Source organism: Argentina silus (genome assembly GCF_951799395.1).
Source record: "Argentina silus genome assembly, chromosome: 19".
In the NCBI taxonomy this organism is placed as follows: Eukaryota; Metazoa; Chordata; class Actinopteri; order Argentiniformes; family Argentinidae; genus Argentina; species Argentina silus.
The window spans coordinates 2,535,180-2,556,310 of NC_139673.1; the positions used below are offsets into that span (position 1 = coordinate 2,535,180).

The 21,131-nt window shown below is 43.2% G+C and overlaps 2 protein-coding genes across 2 annotated transcripts; both read left to right on the forward strand.

Annotated features, from left to right (window-relative positions):
• Positions 1-1,710: 1,710 nt before the first annotated feature.
• Positions 1,711-12,151, forward strand: LOC310819517 (ATP-binding cassette sub-family C member 12-like; the record flags this gene model as incomplete). Its single annotated transcript, XM_083690819.1, has 18 exons — positions 1,711-1,865; positions 2,366-2,513; positions 2,943-3,179; positions 4,084-4,257; positions 4,541-4,688; positions 5,414-5,562; positions 5,876-5,983; positions 6,208-6,462; positions 6,566-6,637; positions 6,838-6,962; positions 7,307-7,379; positions 7,506-7,709; positions 8,701-8,835; positions 9,091-9,181; positions 9,313-9,378; positions 11,281-11,373; positions 11,888-11,991; positions 12,143-12,151. 18 exons carry the CDS (start codon positions 1,711-1,713, stop codon positions 12,149-12,151), a joined length of 2,346 nt encoding a protein of 781 aa, XP_083546945.1.
• Positions 12,152-12,260: 109 nt separating this feature from the next.
• Positions 12,261-16,894, forward strand: LOC310820064 (ATP-binding cassette sub-family C member 12-like; the record flags this gene model as incomplete). Its single annotated transcript, XM_083691562.1, has 11 exons — positions 12,261-12,403; positions 12,629-12,855; positions 13,144-13,281; positions 13,754-13,943; positions 14,557-14,646; positions 14,750-14,939; positions 15,153-15,312; positions 15,446-15,524; positions 15,784-15,897; positions 16,448-16,612; positions 16,802-16,894. Exons 1-11 carry the CDS (start codon positions 12,287-12,289, stop codon positions 16,892-16,894), a joined length of 1,563 nt encoding a protein of 520 aa, XP_083547688.1. The 5' UTR covers positions 12,261-12,286.
• Positions 16,895-21,131: the final 4,237 nt, after the last annotated feature.

The window sequence follows — 21,131 nt, forward strand, 5'->3', positions numbered from 1 at the left end:
TATAATGTATTTCTATTGACTGTTAATTAAAATAAGCCTAGGGCTATTTGTTGTCAACAGTGCTCAGGAAGCTGTATAATCGGCAGACGGAAGTCTTTATCCCACAACTCAACCTCTTAGGGATTGGTTGGTCATTAAAACAACACAAGTGTATGACCTTGACAGGAGCTGAAGGATGCTGTTTGAGGATCCGTTCAGGAGGACTGGCGGTTAGGGCAACTCTGTGGTAATGTCTTAAAATTCCTTTATATGCTTTAAGATTTGTATTTCTTTTTTGGTAAATGTCAATATTGTGAACAATATCTCAGTGTTGTAGGAACTATAATACATACCTAGCATAGTTACCTTTTTTACCTCTCTGGTTAATGCGACTTGTATGCTGAGGATTGAAATAGAATAATTCTTTAAGTTATCATTTGTATTTGGTAAAATATGATTCTGGTCTTAGAGATGACGGTTATTTCCAGCCCCACTCCTCTCATAGACCAGTAAAGTTCTTCTAATTAACACATTTTGTTCTTTCATGCACAGATTTGCAAGCAAACATTGATTTTACAATTGTTACCCACTTTTTTGGGGAGATTTTGGGAGAACTACTACTTAAGCTACAAAGCGTCTGGTACTAAACAGTTGTTACATTGTTTAATTCATACCCTTAATAATTAAAGGAATAATCACTTAGTATGCAGGTGTTGGATGTTTTGCCGACTGTTTGTGTGTTTATTTGTTTCTGTTTTGTCCATAGACACAAGACAAAATGAAGGGCATTTATAAAACTTTTGGAGAGACTATCAGACAGATCCCTGTGAGTCTAATACAGCCTCCTTCACTACAAAAATCTTATATATATTAATATAATTATCCTTACTAATTGTTTCCCTTCCTGTTTTCTTAGTTGTCTTTGTTGTATTTGGTAATTTCATATAATGTGTTTTGGTATTATCAATGGTAGTTTTTTAAAAAAAAACTCAAATTATCTCTCTCTCTCTCTCTCTCTCTCTACACATAAACACACATGCACCCGCACACACACACACACACACACACACACACACACACACACACACACACACACACACACACACACACACACAGCACAAGAGAAGGGAGAGCATCTGCTGTAACAGTAAAACTAATGCCACCAAAGAGTCATGTCCAGAGGGTCTTCCCTCTCTGAAACAAAGAGAAGAGGACCCTCCGCCCAAGCACCACAAGTATTAGACGCTATTATGTGATGGTTATTTTTCAACGTTGACTTAAGTTTGTCATTTGATGCTCATCATCTAACATTGCTATATGATTGCACGTGGGTTGAAAATGAATGTTTTCTTAACAGTGGCAGTTGACGGTCAGCATTCACAGTTGAAAATAATAGTTTTTGAAATGTATTTACATAAATACAATGTTAAAAGTCTAATATAAATGTAATGTGAACTTCCTAACCAAATGGATACTTAGGCACAAACAAAAAGTTTGATCTGTACTAGTTCCCCATTTTGGAAATGTTTCAAATCAAGGTTTATCAATACACCAAATGTGCCCCCTTGTAAAGTTTCAAATTAAATTTGTACCATAGTGAGTGTTATATACCACATTGTTGTATAACAGTGCTTGATTAAGTAGTGGAAATCAGAGAATATTCATATGAAATAGTGTCTATCACTGTTTACCACTGACCACGGTGTAGGATCTGATGTTCACTGCCTGTACATGTCCAGGTCCAACCCTGTAGATGATGCTGGCTTCTTCTCCTTCACCTCCTTTGCCTGGTTGACCCCTATGATGTGGGCCATGTTCAGGAACAGGCTGGACCTCAGCTCCCTCACCCTCTCTCCTCATGACGGAGCTGATGTCAATGTGAAAAGGTGTGATTTGTTATGAATGTGTAATCGAAACAGGCATTGAACCTAGGTCTTTTGCATGACTGCAAGACCATGTTAGCTCTCTGGGCTAAAGCCTAGGTCTTAACTCTGGATGCACAGTCGGTGTAACAGGCGTCACGCCACTGCAAACAGCATTGCTTCCTCTGTTTATATTGCCAACACAAGCGACCCTCACCAAAACACTCTATGTTTGCCAGCGTTGCCAAACAATTTGATGGGGTCGGGTTGGGGCATTTCAACTTGAGGAATGAGTTTACCACCTGAACCCGATAACACTCACCCCTCTAAACTCACAACACCACAGTGACCCCAGCCGTTGAGCTGGGGTCAACACCACAGTGACCCCAGCCGTTGAGCTGGGGTCAACATCAGTGGTGATTTCTCACCACATCTTGGAGCTGAAATAGCTATAGACTATGTCTCTCACTGTGACATATTACAGAAATATCATGAGTAATGTGTGACCTTTTCTTCCTCTGTAGGCTCCAGAGACTCTGGGAGGAGGAGGTGGCCAGGGTGGGGATTGAGAAGGCCTCTTTACCGCGAGTCTTCATGCGTTTTCAAAGAACACGATTGCTGGTCACTTTCTTCCTTTCCATGATACACAATGTTTTAGTATTATTTGCGCCGGTAAGTCCTTTGTACCTTTGTAGCACCTTTGTAAATTTGCCCCTTTTCCACAGTATATCTCAATTAACACATAGTATACATATATGGATTATTTATTTACCATACAGTACCAGTCAAAAGTTTGGAGAAGAGTGAGCAAAGTTGTCATCAAAGCAAAAGGTGGCTACTTTGAAGAATCTAAAACATAAAACATATTCTGGTTTGTTTAACACTTTTTTGTTTACTACATAATTCCGTATGTGTTCCTTCATAGTTTTTATGTCTTCAATATTAATCTACAATGTAGAAAATAATACAAAAATAAAGAAAAACCATTGAATGAGAAGGTGTGTCCAAACTTTTGACTGGTACTGTAACTCATACATACATGGATTATGTATTTACCATATATACTGTATGTCATGATGTGTGTTCTATTGTGTTTTCCAGGCAGCTCTGGTGAATGATATCTTGAAGTATGCTGAAAGTCCTGACCCATCCATTGTGATCCATGTAGTGGGTCCCTGCTTGGCCGTGTTCATTTCCGAGTTCAGTAAGGCCTTCTTCATGACTTTAATGTGGGCCATGAATATAAGGACAGCCATCAGGGTGAAGGGTGCCTTCTCCATGCTGACCTTTCAGAAGATCATCTCCCTCAGGGTGGTCAGCAGCGTCTCTGTGGGAGAGGTACAGTAGCGACTGCAGCAGCTAAAATACTGTCAGATGTCAACTGTTATGGGGAGCGTAGTGCAACAGTGTAGTCTATAAACAGTGTAGTCTATAACCAGTGTAGTCTATAACCCTAACCCTTACCTTACATTAGCAAAGAAAGTCTGCACAGTAGATATACAGTATCTTATATGCAGTAGATATACAGTATCTTATATGCAGTAGATATACAGTATCTTATATGCAGTAGATATACAGTATCTTATATACAGCAGATATACAGTATCTTATATACAGTAGATATACAGTATCTTATATACAGCAGATATACAGTATCTGTCATTTCTGGTTAACGTCGCACCTTCCAAATGTAGTATGGACTGCTAACACATCTCATAATATGTCTTCTTAAGTTACCCTCTTTTTACCATCTGGTATTGCACCACAATTTCCAACCCGTGACTTACACGGGTGGTCCTCTGTGGCTCAGTTGGTAGAGCGTGGCGCTAACAACGCTTAGGTTGTGGGTTTGGTTCCTGCTGGGACCATATATACTGAAATGTATGCACTCACTGCAATGTAAGTCGCTTCGGATAGAAAAGCGTCAGCTAAATGGCACATATACTGTATATACACTATCCCTGGAGCCTACAGCCAGAGTTTCACAGAGGCAAACAAACACAAAACAACATGTCTTCTTCTCCCTCTGTGTTCAAACACAAACACTCGACCATCCCTGGAGCCTACAGACAGAGTTTCACAGAGGCAAACAAACACAAATCAACATGAACACAAACACAAACACTCGACCATCACTCTCTTTTCCCTTTGTTCCCTACCACCAAAGTGTGTACTTCTCTCCGTGTCCAGAAACAAACCCCAGGGCATCGTCCCTGTCTTCTCCCTGTGTCTCCCTGTACAGATGGTCAACGTGCTGACCGCTGATGGGTACAGGATGTTTGAGGCGGTGGTGTTCGGTATCTTCATACTGTTTGTCCCTGTGCAGATGATCATCTGTATAACCAGCGCCTGCCAGCTCCTGGGCTACACTGCACTCATAGGGGTGTTCACCTACCTCATCTTCCTCGCCATACAGGTCCGTCTCCAAGCCTCCCGTTTCCTCACAAAGGAGAATTTAAAGGGTTAACTTTGTGTTTATAATGCTGTTGTTTTCATAATAGTACATGGCGACCAATAAAATAAATCTTTGATATGTGCGAACTATGGGCTGACACTTGACTCGAACTACACTTGTGTGCCTAGCTACACTTCTTGTGCATATTTCCTCTACGTTTGCCCTCTTAAAGCACTTTTGACGTTTATTATTATTCTGTGGTTTTACACACATACAGTAATAAGTTCTGTGCTGCTTTTTCCAGGTTGCCATGACCAGACTGATCAACGTGTTCAGGAGGAAAGCTTCGACAATAACAGACAGTCGCGTCCGAACCATGAACGAGGTTCTCACCTGCATCAAACTCATCAAAATGTACGCATGGGAAACCTCCTTCGAGAACAAAATCCAAGGTATTTGAGTGTGGGTCACTACAATGTTAAATGTCTAGTATGTCAATTTGAGCTTTAAAATTTAAAATTAAAAATGTCTAAACGGCCATTCTGAATCGGTAGCGATCAAGGAATGAGATCACAGGGAGAACGTTCTGTTTGAAGAGTGCTGTTTTGATCCATTCAAAGTTTTTTTTTTTTTTTTTTTTTTTTTTTTTAACTCTGGTGTCGTTTTCGGGGACTGGCCTTTGCCTACCTATTTTACCTGATTTGTTTGTTTACAAATGTTCAGTGTTGCCAGATAGGGCAGCAAAGTGCAAAACTACATGCTTCAACTTAACCACTGTATATGCCTCTAGACCATGGATGTCAAAGTCATTTTGGCCCAGGGGCCCAAGGTCTGGAGGACCACACACCATGCAGTGCGGTTCTCAGACATAATGTGTTATAAATATATTTAATGGTTGCATTTTTATTCCTACACAGGTCATATGTGTTCTTTTGGCAGGCCATTTGAATCGAATTGTCTCGGCCACACGTTTGAGATCCCTGCTGTAGAGGATAATGAGTGTTTTTATTTGGATAACTTTTTATTGATTGTGTACACATGTCCAGCCAAAGAGAGTTATACATTCTACATGTTAAATACAGTATTTATTAGAACTGCTACTTTTAGCACACATGTTAATTAATATTTTTTGTATGTCAGCGGTAGATACCATATATGGTGTTGTGTTCCTCCTCAGACATCAGGAAGAAGGAGAAGCTGCTGTTGGAGAAGGCAGGATATGTTCAGAGTGCTAACGCCTCCATCACCACCTTTACCCACACCCTGGCTACCATCCTCACCTTCACGGCCCACACCTTCCTGGGCCTGCCCCTCAGCACCTCTACCGTGAGTTGTGCCTCTGTTAAACAGCCCCTATACCTGTGTAGTAACGCTGTAATTACCTAAGTAATAACATTGTATTAGCATGTTGTTACTGAATATAGGGATCTGGTAATTGCAGGAGTTGAGCGGTTTGGGTTATATCAGCCTAGTGGATTAAGAAGCAGTCCATCTTCATTCATTCAGTCTTCACATGAGTAAATCTTTCATACAGAAAACTGTACCACTTCACAGGCTTCAATGCTGGTGTTATGTGTTGATTGATGTGTATTAGCTGTACAGTTACGGTGCAGTCACTCCTTACTGTGTTTTTCCCCAGGCTTTTACCATCATTGTCATCTTCAACTCCATGAGGACGTTTTTGAGTATGTTGCCTTTCGCAGTGAAAGGCCTGCCAGAAGGAATAGTGTCTTTGGCTCGGTTGAAGGTGAGGCTGCCATACCTTAGTTATTGACAATTGCATGCACTCAAAGCCATTACAGAAAAATTCCAACATACTTGATTTTATATATATATATATAAACAAATGCAAACAGTGCTTTATTTGATGAAGCTTATGCATTTATAAGCCACTTAACACAGAGCAGGGCTGAAGTGTCTAATAACGCTGTGAGATAAGCTGCATGGTGTTTGTGTTCTCTGCCTTTATAGAAACTCCTCCTAATTGAGAACCCAGAGCCGTACATTATCCAGAGAAAGGACTCTGGCTCAGCCTTAGTGATGGAGAAAGCCTCTTTCTCCTGGGCCAAACCTGAGGCCAAGCCAGCCACCCTATCCCCACCACCAGACACAGGCAACGGCCTGAAGGAGGACATGGTGGAGCCCCAGGCCCAGAATGGCACTACCATGGCAGACAAGGCCGAGACCAAACTCACCTTGAGAAACATCTCCTTCACTCTGCCGAAGGTGGGTGAAGTAGAGGTTATTGATTGATTGTTGGAAGGTGAAAGGAAGGTGCCTCAGCAAATGATCGATATCAGTGTTTGTTGTGCTCTTTCTCTTTCTCTAGGGAAACCTTCTTGGAATTTGCGGAAATGTGGGAAGCGGGAAGACATCGCTGATATCGAGCATGTTAGAGCAGGTCGGTCCATTAGAAATTGCTTTACTACATACTGTATCAGTTTTATGTGAGTGATATTTTTTTTTTTTTTTAATTCAAATGTATTGCCAACACTGAAAATGTCTCCAAAGACATAATTTCCATTGACAGTGTTAGATGATGATTTATGTTGCATGTGTTGTTATGCAATGTCTAAACATTATAAATGACCTCCATTCCAGATGCACCTGCAGCAAGGTTCTGTCACTGCAGACGGGACGTTTGCCTACGTTTCCCAGCAGGCCTGGATATTCCACGGAACTGTACGAGACAACATCCTGATGGGAGAAGCGTTTGACGAGGCCAGGTCAGAGGGGGCGGGGCACCCAGTATCTGATAATGATATCTGATGATATGTGATACTGTAGCATTATTGAATGAGGTACTAATTATGAGTCAACTGGAGACACTGGGCATTTTAGGAGATAATGCATTAAGCATTGGCATTATGATTGCTAGCAGAGAGTTTGAGCATTTTTTGATTTAACGGTAAATACAAGTAAATTACTCTAAATATTTAGCTGGCAAACTTTGTTAAACTTGCCGCAAATAGTCCACAGGCAAACTGTGTTAACATTGGCGCAGGACAGTCCATTGTTCTCCATGTAAGGATCCTAGATCTCTTGGTCTAACTCATGTCCTTTCATGAAGGTATGAGAAAGTCATCAGTTCCTGTTGCCTGAAACCAGATCTGGCAATTCTTCCCTGTGGTGATAAAACTGAGGTAAAGATCCTAATTTGTCTTTTATTTCCAAAGAAGCCTTAAAAATATTTTATCCAGTACACCGAACAAACATACACTAACATTGAAGAAGACCATGCTAAACAGCGTTTCCCCCTGGTCCTGTAGATTGGTGAGCGAGGCCTGAACCTGTCTGGTGGTCAGAAGCAGAGGATCAGCGTGGCCAGGGCAGTCTACTCCAACAGGGACATCGTCCTGCTGGATGACCCTCTGTCTGCTGTGGACGCCCATGTGGGGAAGCACATCTTTGAGGAGTGCGTCAAGAAGGAGCTGAAGGGGAAGACTATCGTCTTGGTGACCCATCAGCTACAGGTAGGGGGAGAGACACTGGTGGACAGGTGCTTATGCAGTGGTTTAGCCGTAGAAATAGAATTAGTAGAACAGCCATCCCATTCAAACTAGTGTTCCTTGATGGGTGGACAGGAAGCATTACTTCCTGACATTGGTATGCTCAATATGGCATTGGCACGCACCACATGTACCCTTTGGTTAGTAAATGTTTGACCAGGACCCATTTCTCATTTTGCCCTTGAAAAGCAAACAGTTAACAGCATATTGTGCCAAAGTGTAACCTCAAGATTCAAGATTCTTTATTTGTCACGTGCATACAAGTATACAGTGAAATGCAAAAGTGACAGTGCCACAGAGTAGTGCAACAATACGTTTTAAAATAGAATAAAATAAAATAAAATAGAAGTACTAAAAAATATAAACAGTATGGACAGTATAAACAGTATGACCCATTTCTCATTTTGGCCTTGAAAAGCAAACAGTATCTTGTGCCAATGTGTAACCTTTTACACAGTATAGGGTAGACTGTGAGGGTTGTGCTGTGACTATGTCCTTTGCCTTACTCACCACTGTGTTACACCACTGTGTTCCCACTGCTGTCATGACTGCACTTTCATGAGTCACTACCAATCTTCCGCCGTAGATTGAAGACCCATCTCTTCAGGCTACGTCTTAACGGTCCCTCCTAAAGACCTCTTCACCCCTGTACAAGTTTCCTTCCTGTTAATAAAAAAAAAAAAAAAAAAAGGCCTTCTTCTAGCATTGTGACTGCCAATGGCCCCTGGTCTGATGACTGTTGGATAGATGATTCACTTACTCAAACAAATGTATTTGTTGTAAGTCACTTTGGACTAAGGCGTCTGCTAAATGCCACAAATGTAAAATGTAAATGTTACACAGTGATTATGCGGCGTTCAGTTGGTTGGAGAATGGTGCTTGCAATGCAATTTGTTGTGTTTGATTTAAGTAAATTGTTAAATAATTTAATTGTTGATATTCCTCTATTACTCAGTATCTGGAGTTCTGTGATGAGGTTCTGGTGCTAGAGAATGGGGAGATCAAGGAGACAGGAACACACAAGGCCCTGATGAAAGCTAAAGGCAGATACGCCCATCTTATCAATAACTTCCGGATGGAGCAATCACAAGTAAGATATCTCTACTTCTGCTATTCCCTCAGTGCCAACAGATAAGATACTGTCTATGATCTGGCCAAGAGGTATTGTTGTGATCACATTTTACTGAGAGAAATGAAAGCAGCTGATATCGGAATCAAAATAACAACTGATATCAATGCAAGTATTTGTCCAAGTGTAAGCCTACACTTGCAGTAGGTCCTGTCAAGCCTTGGTATCAGTATTACTGCTATGATGGATATACTCTTGTACGTCCTGTGTGTTCAGGAGCAGAAAGAGAAGGACAACACACAACCTGAGCCCAGAGAACTGAGAGAGGATCTGGATGATCCCAAAGCCAATGGAATACAGAACCCAGGTGTGACATACTTTATCTTATATTATACCAGAACAGATTTGACACTGAAGACACATGCACATCCCTTGGCATTGCAATGAAAGGTCAGTTATGTTCATTGTCTAATGATACCTGTGTTGTCACTCCCACAGCCTTTGACATGTCAGATGAGGTGACTGGGATAGACGGGATGGGAAGAGAACCTCATGACATTGAAGGTAACGTCTATTCGTTTGTAGCTTAAAGCCCAAGACAGGTGACTGCATGTTTCTGGGTTTGTGTACTGTATTGGGGCGATCAGCGTTAGCTTGGTTATTCATACTGTCCAAACTTCAACCCTGACCGCCTGGGTATATCGCCAAGGCTCTGTGACATGTGAGATGTAACATGTAATGTAATGTAACATGAATCTATAATGTCATGTAATATCATATTATGTCGCGATCTATGTGGTCCTCTGTGGCTCAGTTGGCAGAGCATGGTGTTAACAACGCTTAGGTTGTGGGTTTGATTCCCGCTGGGACCATATATACTGAAATGTATGCAATGGAAATCAATGACCAAAACCTATGTTTTAAGTGAGAAGTTATGGCTTGTCAAAAGCCGCAAAAGACAGGAAATTCAAAATGAGCACCACCACCCATAACTTAAGCACACAGCTTTGATACCTAATATTGTGCTGCATGTTGGTCTACTGTACTTCAAACAATATGTACTCACCACTGGGCAGGTTGCTTAAAATGCAAAGCTTCTAACACTGTTGAATTAGGCTGTTTGAGAGAAGCTTTGCATTTAAACTAATCTGCCCAGTGGCCTGAAGGAAGAAGCTATTCTGAACCTGTCGACCTGGGACTGGACGGCACCATCTTGGTTGTTTATTTTCAAAACATTACCAGTGAATAATGGGAAGAGAAGGATCCTGTGTTACATCGATTGCATTGGACTGTATTGCGTGATATGTCTTCTATTCATTTACATTACATTTACATTCATGACATTTAGCAGGCGTCTTTAACCAAAGCGACTTACAACAAATACATTTGTTTAAGTAAGTGAATCATCTATGCATTAGTCATCATAAGAAAAAAGTAATCTATGCTAGGACCACGGGCTATTGGCAGTCACAATGCTAGAAGAAGGAAGAATTACTTAAATGTATTTATTTACAGGAGAGAAACTTGTACAGGGGGTAGTGGGGATGAAGAGGTCTTTAGGAGGGACAGTTAAGATGTAACCCTAACCCTGAAGAGATGGGTCTTCAACCTACGGCGGAAGATAGGTAGTAACTCTGCAGTCATGACAGAAGTGGGAAGCTCGTTCCACCAGCAGGGTGCCAGGACAGTGAAAGGCTGTGACCAAGTAGCGCGGCTGCTGCAGCCACGTAGTGGTGGCGGTGCCAGGCGGCCAGCCGAGGTGGAAGAGTGGAGTGATCAGGCAGGGGTTTGGGGGCTAACCATTGCTTGCAAATAGGGAGGGGCTGTTCCCCCTGTTGCAATGTATGTCAATTCGAGGTCCAGTGAGAGGTCCAGCATGCCACTCACACACACACACACGTACACACACACACACACACACACACACGTACACACACACACGCACGCACGCACGCACACACACACACTCACACACACACACACACACACACACACACACACAGACACACACACACACACACACACACACACATACTTAAAACTTAGTTTTTGGTCATTAATGTTGTACTAATGTGTAAGCCATTTCAGTACTTGTCAACTATATCATTAATGTTTAAAGAATTGAGTTCACTATTTTACACATTATAGTCAGATGGTTCCTTACCTTGAAAGTAGTCGAAGGGCTTGGCGAAACTGTGATCACTCCCATAGTTTTTTTGTTAGTGGTTGCTTAAGTTAGATGAAGTTAGTAGTGGCTATTTAAACAACTCTGAACCATGGATTACAGTTTCTTCTGGCCCCATAGGCTACCTTTAAGCTAAGGAACCATCTGACTATAAGTTGTGAAATAGTGAACTATCCCTTTATGGTGCAATGGCTGTATGTGTATTCCTGAATTAACAAATTATTGATCTGAATTATTAGATTCATAGTATATATTGAACGTCGTTATTGTCTCTTCTACAGCAGAGTCCAAGGACCAGCTGGTGGTCCAGGAAGGTTCTCAGCAGGGTTCTGTAAACTGGAGGACCTACCACCAGTACTGCAGAGCTGCTGGAGGTAACTACACACCATCTCACGTTTTTTCTTACAGCCACACATCATAGAGAGAAAGAGAGAGAGAGAGAGAGAGAGAGAGAGAGAGAGAGAGAGAGAGAGAGAGTGTGAGAGAGAGTGAGAGAGAGAGAGAGAGAGAGAGAGAGAAAGGATCTATGGCTGCAGAAGGTCCTGACTTGGAGTGGCACATATAGCCACACATCACAGAGAGAAAGAGGCATTGGAGTGGCGTAGGTCTTTTTAAAAAAAAATAATGTTTTGAGGGCATTTCTGCTTTTATTGGGATGGAGACAGTAGAGATTGACAGGAAGGATGGGAGAGAGAGGAGGGATGACATGAAAGATAGATGTCGAGGGTCAGAATCGAACCAGGGACCTTGCGATTACGTGGTAAGCGCATTACTGTGCTACGCCACTACGCCCCTACGCCCTGTGTCTCACCCTATCCTTTTGGAAGTGGGATCTTTGTCGGGCCGTCCCAAGCATCCCACTTAGCGTTTACCCTATGCTATCTCCAGGATACATCCTGATGTCTATCATCATGCTGTTCTACGTCCTACTGATGGGGATGACGGCCTTCAGCTACTGGTGGCTCAGCTACTGGCTAGAACAGGGGTCAGGGGTAAGTACAGAACGTATACTGCGGCCTTATGAAGCTATGGTTAAGGTTTTCCATTCATTATGTTTGGGTAGTTTCCGTTCAGTGTGAATGTATGTCAGATATGTTTTGATTGTGACATGAATCGTGGTGATTGTGGTGAATGTGCTCTCAGGCATGCTGATCCTACAGTATTGCTAATATTTTTTTTTTTAAAAAGCTAAATGATTCTGACCTTGTTGTTCCATGACAGACTACCAACGTCTCCAGCTCCGACATGGGGAACATCTCATTGAACCTAGAGCAGAGCTCTTACCACATGGTGTACGGTCTGATTGTTGTTGCCATGGTAGTGCTGAGCACCGTCAAATGCTACTCCTTCACCAAGGTCACCCTCCACGCCTCCACCAAGCTCCACGACACCATGTTCAAGAGGGTAAGAACACGACACCATGTGACAATAACAAATGTCATTACTCTCATTATTAAGGCTGTGAAAGAGCACATTATGTTATTTGTCAGTAGTGTTCTGTAGTGGTGTGCTTGTAGCATCTTCTGAAGTCATCTGATGTGTCACTATCCAAGTAGTTGGTGGGATATTTAGCTTTTGTGTGACCAACCGTCCCAGCAGTCACTTCATGTTCCCCCGTCTGTGTTTCAGATCCTGGGCAGCCCGATGAGTTTCTTTGACACCACCCCCACGGGCCGCATGGTGAACCGATTCTTTAAGGACCAGGATGAGATCGACGCCTCGCTGCCTTTCACCATGGAGAACTTCCTCCAGTTCTGTCTCACGGTCACCTACACCCTCGGCACCATAGCTGCTGTCTTCCCGCCGCTCCTCATCGTTTTCCTCGTCCTGGGGGCCGCCGTCACCCTCGTCGTCATGTGAGTCACTGACCGTCATCATCATCATTGCCATCATCATCATCATCATCATTATTGTCCACTCTACTCAGCGAGGGGCTTCGTCCTCTCCTCACTCCACAGTGCTACAATGTTGCTGTTGTGCGTATTCTAGAAGTCTGGCTCATAATTCAAAGTCTGTGTTGTCAGGCTCGGCTGGGCTTGAGCGCCATCTCAACGGGTTGGGTTACGCTTGAATTTTCAGGCCTGATCGAAACTCTACTACAGCATCACATCCTCACCAGGCCCTTGCCCTTTGTTCTACCACAGTGTGTTCCAGAGGAGCATCAGGCAGATTAGGAGGATGGAGAACGTGAGTCGTTCCCCCTTGATCTCCCTCACCACCTCCACCATCCAGGGCCTCAGCACCATCCATGCCTACAACAAGAGAGACCAGTACATTGAACAGTAAGTAGCAGGAGAGACCACTGCATGGAACAGTAGGTAAGAGGAGAGACCAGTACATTGATCAGTAAGTAACAGGAGAGACCAGTACATTGAACAGTAAGTAGCAGGAGAGACCAGTACATTGGACAGTAAGTAACAGGAGAGACCAGTACATCGAGCAGGAAGACCCAGCAAGACCCGGCTCAAGTACTGTAGAAGGACGTGATTAACAGCGCAAAGAGATGTCATGGGTAAGAAAATTAATTGATTGATTTATTGATACACTGATTGCATCAGCTACATGCTAATTGCAAAAATCTATACTTTTGTGCCGTGATTAAAGTATGACATAAAACCATAAATAATTGTGAAAGTGTCCATGACAACAACAGGTGAGAAAGAAAGTTACAGTTGTCAGTGTCTCATACATCCATCAGATACTGTATCTATTTATTGTGTTGATGAAGTGTTGATTCATTCTGTAATTTTCCAGGTTCAAGAGGATAAGCGACAACAACTCCAACTACATGCTGTTGTTTGTCTCTGGGGGGCGCTGGCTGTCCTTCTGGCTGGACTTCCTGTCTTTGTGGATAACAGTGACAGTGGCTCTGTTTGCGGTCCTCAGCCCCAGTGATGCCGTCAGCCCAGCCATGAAGGACCTGGCCTTCTCTTCCTCCATACAGGTACTGTCCTAAATTATCACTCCCCGATTCCTTGTTTCCTCGCCTCTTTCTGGATTGGGACTTATAGGCTGAGTTTGGATACCCTTCTGAACTGAAGGAACCTTACTATCTCTGAAACACCATCAGTCTATGAGATATGTCTATAGTCTATGGCACTTGCTTCCTCTCATTGCCTCTGTGTTTCAAAGGAATCTACCAATTTAGTGAATGCTGCCCTCTACTGTTGACAAATGAAACATTTTACATTTTACATTTATGGCATTTAGCAGACGTCTTTATCTAAAGCGACTTACAACAAATACATTTGTTTAAGTAAGCGAATCATCTATCCAACAGTCGTCATAAGACAAAGTAATCAAAGGCTCACACCAGGGGCCATTGGCAGTCGTAATGGCACAAGCCAATTTTTAATTTAAAAAAAATAAATTATTAACAGGAGAGAACTTGTACAGGGGGGAAGTGGGGGTGAAGAGGTCTCAAGGGTTGGGATTAGAGTTAGTATAGGGGGGGTAGTGGGGGTGAAGAGGTCTTTAGGAGGGACTGTTAAGATCGGAAGATCGGTAGTGACTCTGCAGTCCTGACTGATGGCTGACTGTCTCTTTCTCATCTCCAGTTAACAGGCATGCTGCAGTATGTGGTGATACTGTCTACAGAACTGGAGGCCAAGTTCACCTCTGTAGAGAGACTGCAGGAGTACATCCCTGTAGGATATACTACCACTACCATACTACCATCTGTATATCAAATCAAATCAAATCAGACTTTATTTATATATGATATGATATGATATATATGTGTCTGTCCAGGGCTGTGTGTCTGAGGCTCCCAGGAGGGTGAAAGATGCCCACATCCCAGAGGGCTGGCCTGATACGGGGGCCATCACCTTTAAGGACTACAAGATGAGGTACAGAGAGAACACTCCCATCGTGCTCAACGGACTACAACTCAACATCCAACCCAGGGAGAAGCTGGGCATCGTGGGAAGAACAGGCTCTGGTGAGACCTTATCCTAACAGTTACAGTTCTAGCTTTTATTTATCAGAACAGAAGGTCATCATAAAATGTCCAACTTGTAAGCATGCTACAGATCCTGAATGACTATGGTTCAGTGAAGTAAATAGCCAGGACACCCAATTCAAGGGAACAGTTGTCAATGTCAGGCAGCTGTGACCCTAGTGTAGGCCTAGTGTGACCTGTATGTTTCCATAGGGAAGTCGTCTCTGGGAGTAGCTCTGTTCAGACTGGTGGAGCCTGCTGCTGGGACCATCTTCATAGACGGTGTGGACATCAGTGTGATCGGCCTGGAGGATCTACGCAGTAAACTGTCAGTTATCCCCCAGGACCCGGTCCTCTTCATCGGCACTGTCAGGTAACTGCATGCATATCCTATAGTCACTTAGGCATGGCGCTCAATAGAACACATTCAATACTGAAGCACCATGTACTAACCCATACTGCTCTAGCTAGTGTTGTACAAACTTAGCTTTCTTTCCTCATTTAAGGTATAACTTGGATCCCTTCAACAACTACACTGATGAGGAGATCTGGGGAGCTCTGGAGAAGACCTACATGAAAGACACAGTATGTTCATCCTCCTTGTTTCTGTGTCTTGACTTACTTAACTTATTTCTTTAAGGTCCTAGTGGAGCATATCATCTCCTCCACATTTGTCTTCTTTCATGCTTTGAGGTTTCCTTGTGTGTACCCAATCCATCTCCACTTTCTCCATCCCAGTTGAATAGCTACTTGTTCTTGGTTTGGGTGTTGTTGTTGTTTCTGTACTAAATGTTTTTTTAGTGATGAACATATAATGATGATGAAATGCTCTCCTCTGTACCAGATCTCCAGTCTTCCTGAGAAGCTTCAGTCTGAGGTGGTGGAGAATGGAGAGAACTTCTCTGTAGGAGAAAGGCAGCTCATGTCTATGGCCAGAGCCCTGCTACGAAACTCCAAGGTGAAAACAGAAAGGATTTTACAGCAGAATGAAATCTCAAATCCCATGAAAATATAAAGTACTAAATGCAAGTACAAGTCTATACTTGCACTTTCAGTGTCAGACAGTGGAGGCTGGTGAAGGTAGAAATCGGAGGACCGGCTCATTGTAATGCATGAAATGGAAAGAGGAATGGTATCAAACACGCGTTACACATTCTGTGCATTACAATGAGCCCGTCCTCCGATTTCTGCCTCCACCAGCCTCCCCTTGTGTCAGACCATTATTTCTTCATACTGTAAAATGGCCCAGCATGGGACAGTAGCAATACATGTGCTGTCGCCGAGGGCGAGATTAGTATGGCCTTTTCCCGGCCTAAACACCATTCCCAACGTTACCCAGTTAAGCAGGATTGGCCCGAGGTTTGAGAGCAATCTTGGTGAATCACCATGACACTGCTAGAAAGAGAATGATAGTGCTCATGTATATATTATAGTATAATACAGTAGTACACATTTATAAAAGCGTATCGATACAGTATAATGTAGCCCCCTTTTACCCTCCATGTCAGATCATCCTGTTAGATGAATCCACAGCCTCCATCGACTCAGAGACAGACGCTCTGATCCAGCACACCATCAGAGAAGCCTTCCAGGACTGCACCATGCTCACCATCGCCCACCGCATCAACACCGTGCTCGAGTCAGACCGCATCCTCGTCATGGACAACGGCAAGGTAAACACACACACACACACACACACACACACACACACACACACACACACACACACACACTGATCAATCCCAGCACAGACATAGCAGATAATAAGGATGTTAAATGATTGATTGATTGGATGATTAAATGATTGATTGATTGATTGATTGATTGATTGGATGTATTTGTGCGTGTTCTCTGTCCCTCAGGCGGTGGAGTTTGACCGTCCAGAGGTTCTGATGAAGAGACCAGACTCTCTGTTTGCAGCTCTTCTGGCTGCAGCCAATACCGTCAACACGTGAAGAAGTACTGCAGCGTTTCCCAACCGCTGTGCCGCGGCACACTAGTGTGCCGTGAGAGATCGTTGGGTGTGCCGTGAGAAATTATCCAATTTCACTTTTTCTTAATTAACATTTATTAATTATTATCTGCAAATAATATGCCATTGTCGAGTGTCTGTGCTGTAATATAGTGACTGGCAGAGTAATGTAATATTGGTCCGGTGGCAGCAGGTAGCTAATTGCCTCGTTCCTTCTTAGAGACAAGAGAATTAGTGACGCGTGCGACAGGTCGTGGTGAGAGTGATAGAGAAGTTTTTAAAAAGGAAAAATGCAAACTCCGAACTGGGCCCTGGACAAGATTCTGACCCAGGTAAAGGCCCTAGTATGAGTGGTGGTAAAAAGAAAGCAAAGACGGTGAGGGGCTCGAGGCAATACAGCGAAAGATATCTTTCGTTCGGATTTACTTTCACCGGGAATGAGACGACACCGACTCCATTATGCTTGGTGTGTGGCGAGAAGCTGTCCAACAGCGCCATGGTGCCAAGCAAGCTTAAACGCCATCTCCAAACGAAACACCCGTCGCTTCAAAACAAACCGATGGACTATTTTGTTCGCCTGCGTGAAAACAGAGAAACAGGCAACTTTTATGAGGAAAAACCACAATGGTAAATGAGAAAGCCCTCCAAGCTAGTTACCTAGTTGCTGAACTCGTAGCTAAATCAAAAAAGTCCCACTCTGTGGCAGAGACGTTAAAACTACCTGCCTGCAAAGCCATTGTCAACGAGATGCTCGGCCCTGACGCGGTTAAAGACATAGCTAAAGTCCCGCTCTCAGATAACACAATTGCCAGGCGTATTGATGACATGTCTACAGACATCGAAAGTCTTGGGAAAGATACGCATCAGTAGGAAATTTGCGTTGCAACTTGATGAGTCTACGGATATTATTGTATCAGGCTACAGAGTGTCATTTTGTAACATTTTTGGTTGGTGGTGTGCCGCAAGATTCTTTCAATGTAAAAAATGTGCCGTGGCTCAAAAAAGGTTGAAAAACACTGAAGTACTGTACCAGGTCTGACCCCGCCCCCAGATCTGACCCCACCCCCAGGTCTAACCCCACCCCCATGCCTGACCCCGCCCTGTATCTGACCCCGCCCCCAGGTCTGACCCCGCCCCCATCACCCTGCAGATTCCAGTATTCCACTGCTGGACCACCCTTCACACTCTACACACACACACACACACACACACACAAACACACAAAAGTCGTAGGGTGGCAAATTAGTGATGCTAGAACCTGAGGTGGCAAGCGATGCGAGTCGCATGCCGCAAATTGGTGGCGCTAGGACCTCCTAGGGCTGCTGCCCCCCCTGAAACGTTTGCGCTCTTCGCTGTCCTGGTTTGCTCACCTGGCACTGCTGGCAGTGCCCCTACACACACACTTGTTGTGCCCTCTCTCTCACCCTAACTTGGTGTAACTATGGTGATTCGTGCATGTTTTTGTTCCCCATCCAATTGTAAAACATGAAATAAAATGACCAATGAAAATATTGTTGTTGTATTGTTTTTTTTTTTAATGTACATGCTATGATGATGCTAGGCTCTGTTGCCAAGCCTTTTCCAGTTTTTTAGGTGTAGGAAAAAGCTTCAGCAACTCTGTGGTAATGTCCTAAAATTCCTCCATTTATATTTGACACCTCTGCTCCTGTTACCATGAGGTCCAACACAAATCATGAATATTACAGCTCTACTTCAGGCAGACAAAAACCACAAAGACAAAAACCACAGGCATTTAATCCACAAAAACAAAAGCTTTAGAAATGTAATAAACTAGGCCTTTATTGGTTATTTCTTCAGTTTCCCCCAGAAGAAAAATTGTCATCTCTTTATCTCTCTCTCTCTACTCTCTCTATTAGAATGTAACATTTTTCTATGAAGTATTTGCCTTGTAATAGATGTATAAGTATACAGTATTATTAAAGCATCATTCTATTTGACCTTTCTTGCACTAAATAAGCACAGACTCAACAATTCTTTGCATATAGTGATAATCACATTGGAGTCAGATTATCAATATTAGATATGCTTTGCTATCAACAAAATATAGCCAAAAGTCTCTGCCAAACCTTTGTGTGGAAATTGATATTATTATAAATCAACAATCTACAACCGACGGGAAGGTTTAGCCCACAACTCAAGATTAGAGATAGATCATAGTCGTTGAAACAATACAAGTGTAGCAATCAAGCGACAGGACGGTCTGAAGGACATTGTATCAACTTGTAGCAACTTTGTGGTAATGTGTGGAAATTCCTTTATGCATTTAGATTATTTATTTTTTCAGTTGTTTGCATTTGTTAAAATATTATGTTGTGTATTGTGTACAACCTCTGAATGTTTTAGGAGCTTTAACGTCTATATAAGCAACAACGTTGAATGAATTACACAGAATATATTCTTCTTCTGTTTTGTACTTATCTTATTTTTTTTTTTATAGTGGTTTACTTCCAGAGGACTGAAATAGAATGATGCCTTAGGTGAGATTTTCTCTTGTGCCACACGATTCTGATCTTAGAGCTGTGTCGATGCTCTGCAAGGGTCTTGAATTAAAACTAGAAAATAAAGTTCCTGAAGAAACACTGTGGGCTTGCAAAGTCTTATTTTGGAGGTTGATCAAGTTGAAAGATGGTTTGGACTATAGATAAGTCGATTTGCTAGGTAGCTGAAACAAAGTGAGATAGATAGACAGTGTCAAGCTCTGAATGAAAGTTCTTTAAGTGGTTAAGTGGTCTTCACATTTTAAAGTTGGATTGAGTTGCCAAACTTAAAAGACGAAAGAGGAGATGTATTTTGAGTGTATCATAGGAAACCAATGGTCCTCATAGAAACCCATGTTAAATGTCCAGTATGTAAGATTCAACCTTTCTAAAAGCTTCCTACTGGTTTTAATGACTATGTTTAATCGGTAGCGATCAGGGAATGAGATCCTCTTGAAAGAAATATTTCATTAACAATGCTGTGTTCTACCTGACACTTGGTTTCTATACAAACAAGTTGTTATGGCCAGGGGTGTTCTAGGGGAGGGGCCAGGGGTGTTCTAGGGGAGGGGCCAGGGGTGTTCTAGGGGAGGGGCCAGGGGTGTTCTAGGGGAGGGGCCATGGGTGTTCTAGGGGAGGGGCCATGGGTGTTCTAGGGGAGGGGCCAGGGGTGTTCTAGGGGAGGGGCCAGGGGTGTTCTAGGGGAGGGGCCAGGGGTGTTCTAGGGGAGGGGCCAGGGGTGTTCTAGGGGAGGGCCAGGGGTATTCTAGGGGAGGGGCCAGGGGTGTTCTAGGGGAGGGGCCAGGGGTGTTCTGGGGGAGGGGCCAGGGGTGTTCTAGGGGAGGGGCCAGGGGTGTTCTAGGGGAGGGGCCAGGGGTGTTCTAGGGGAGGGGCCAGGGGTATTCTAGGGGAGGGGCCAGGGGTGTTCTAGGGGAGGGGCCAGGGGTATTCTGGGGGAGGGGCCAGGGGTGTTCTAGGGGAGGGGCCAGGGGTGTTCTAGGGGAGGGGCCAGGGGTGTTCTAGGGGAGTAGACTCACCGATGTTCGCCTTTCTGTCTCAGTTGGCTGCCTTGTTCCCAGTCTCAGGGATGTAAGGGATCTCTTTTCTTTGTCCTGCTTTGTTGTCCTGAGTTGTGTGTTGTCTTGAATGACTCTCTCTGTCTCTCTCTGTCTATCTCCCTCTATCTCTCTGTCTATCTCCCTCTCTCTCTCTGTCTATCTCCCTCTATCTCTCTGTCTATCTCCCTCTCTCTCTCTACTTTTCATTTATCATTGAGGGTAGAATGTAACGTTTTCCTATGAAGTATTGCCTTGTAATAATTGTATGAGTATAGAGTTTTATTAAAGCCTCATTGAACAAACTAGAAAGAGAGGAAGTGTCAACAGTCTTGCCGTGCGATCATTCCCAAAAAATGACCTCATCTTTAAAAATTCCATGAAGTTTCCTCTGGACCTAAACTGAAACTGTGAAGATGAATCAAATGAATCAGGTAAATTGATCACAGTCTGTGTCTTGTAGATGCAAAGTAACTTCAATAGTTCACAACTAAATGTTTTTATTTTTTCACATACTGTACTTGATGTAATTGAATTTCTGTTTTATTTTAAACATTGTGCAAGTTCCCTGACTTTGGAGAGGACGAGGTCTCTAACAAATGCATTGACTGTCACTGCCATGAATTCTTTTTACTTTAGAGGGGACAATTAAAGGTGCAATCTGTAA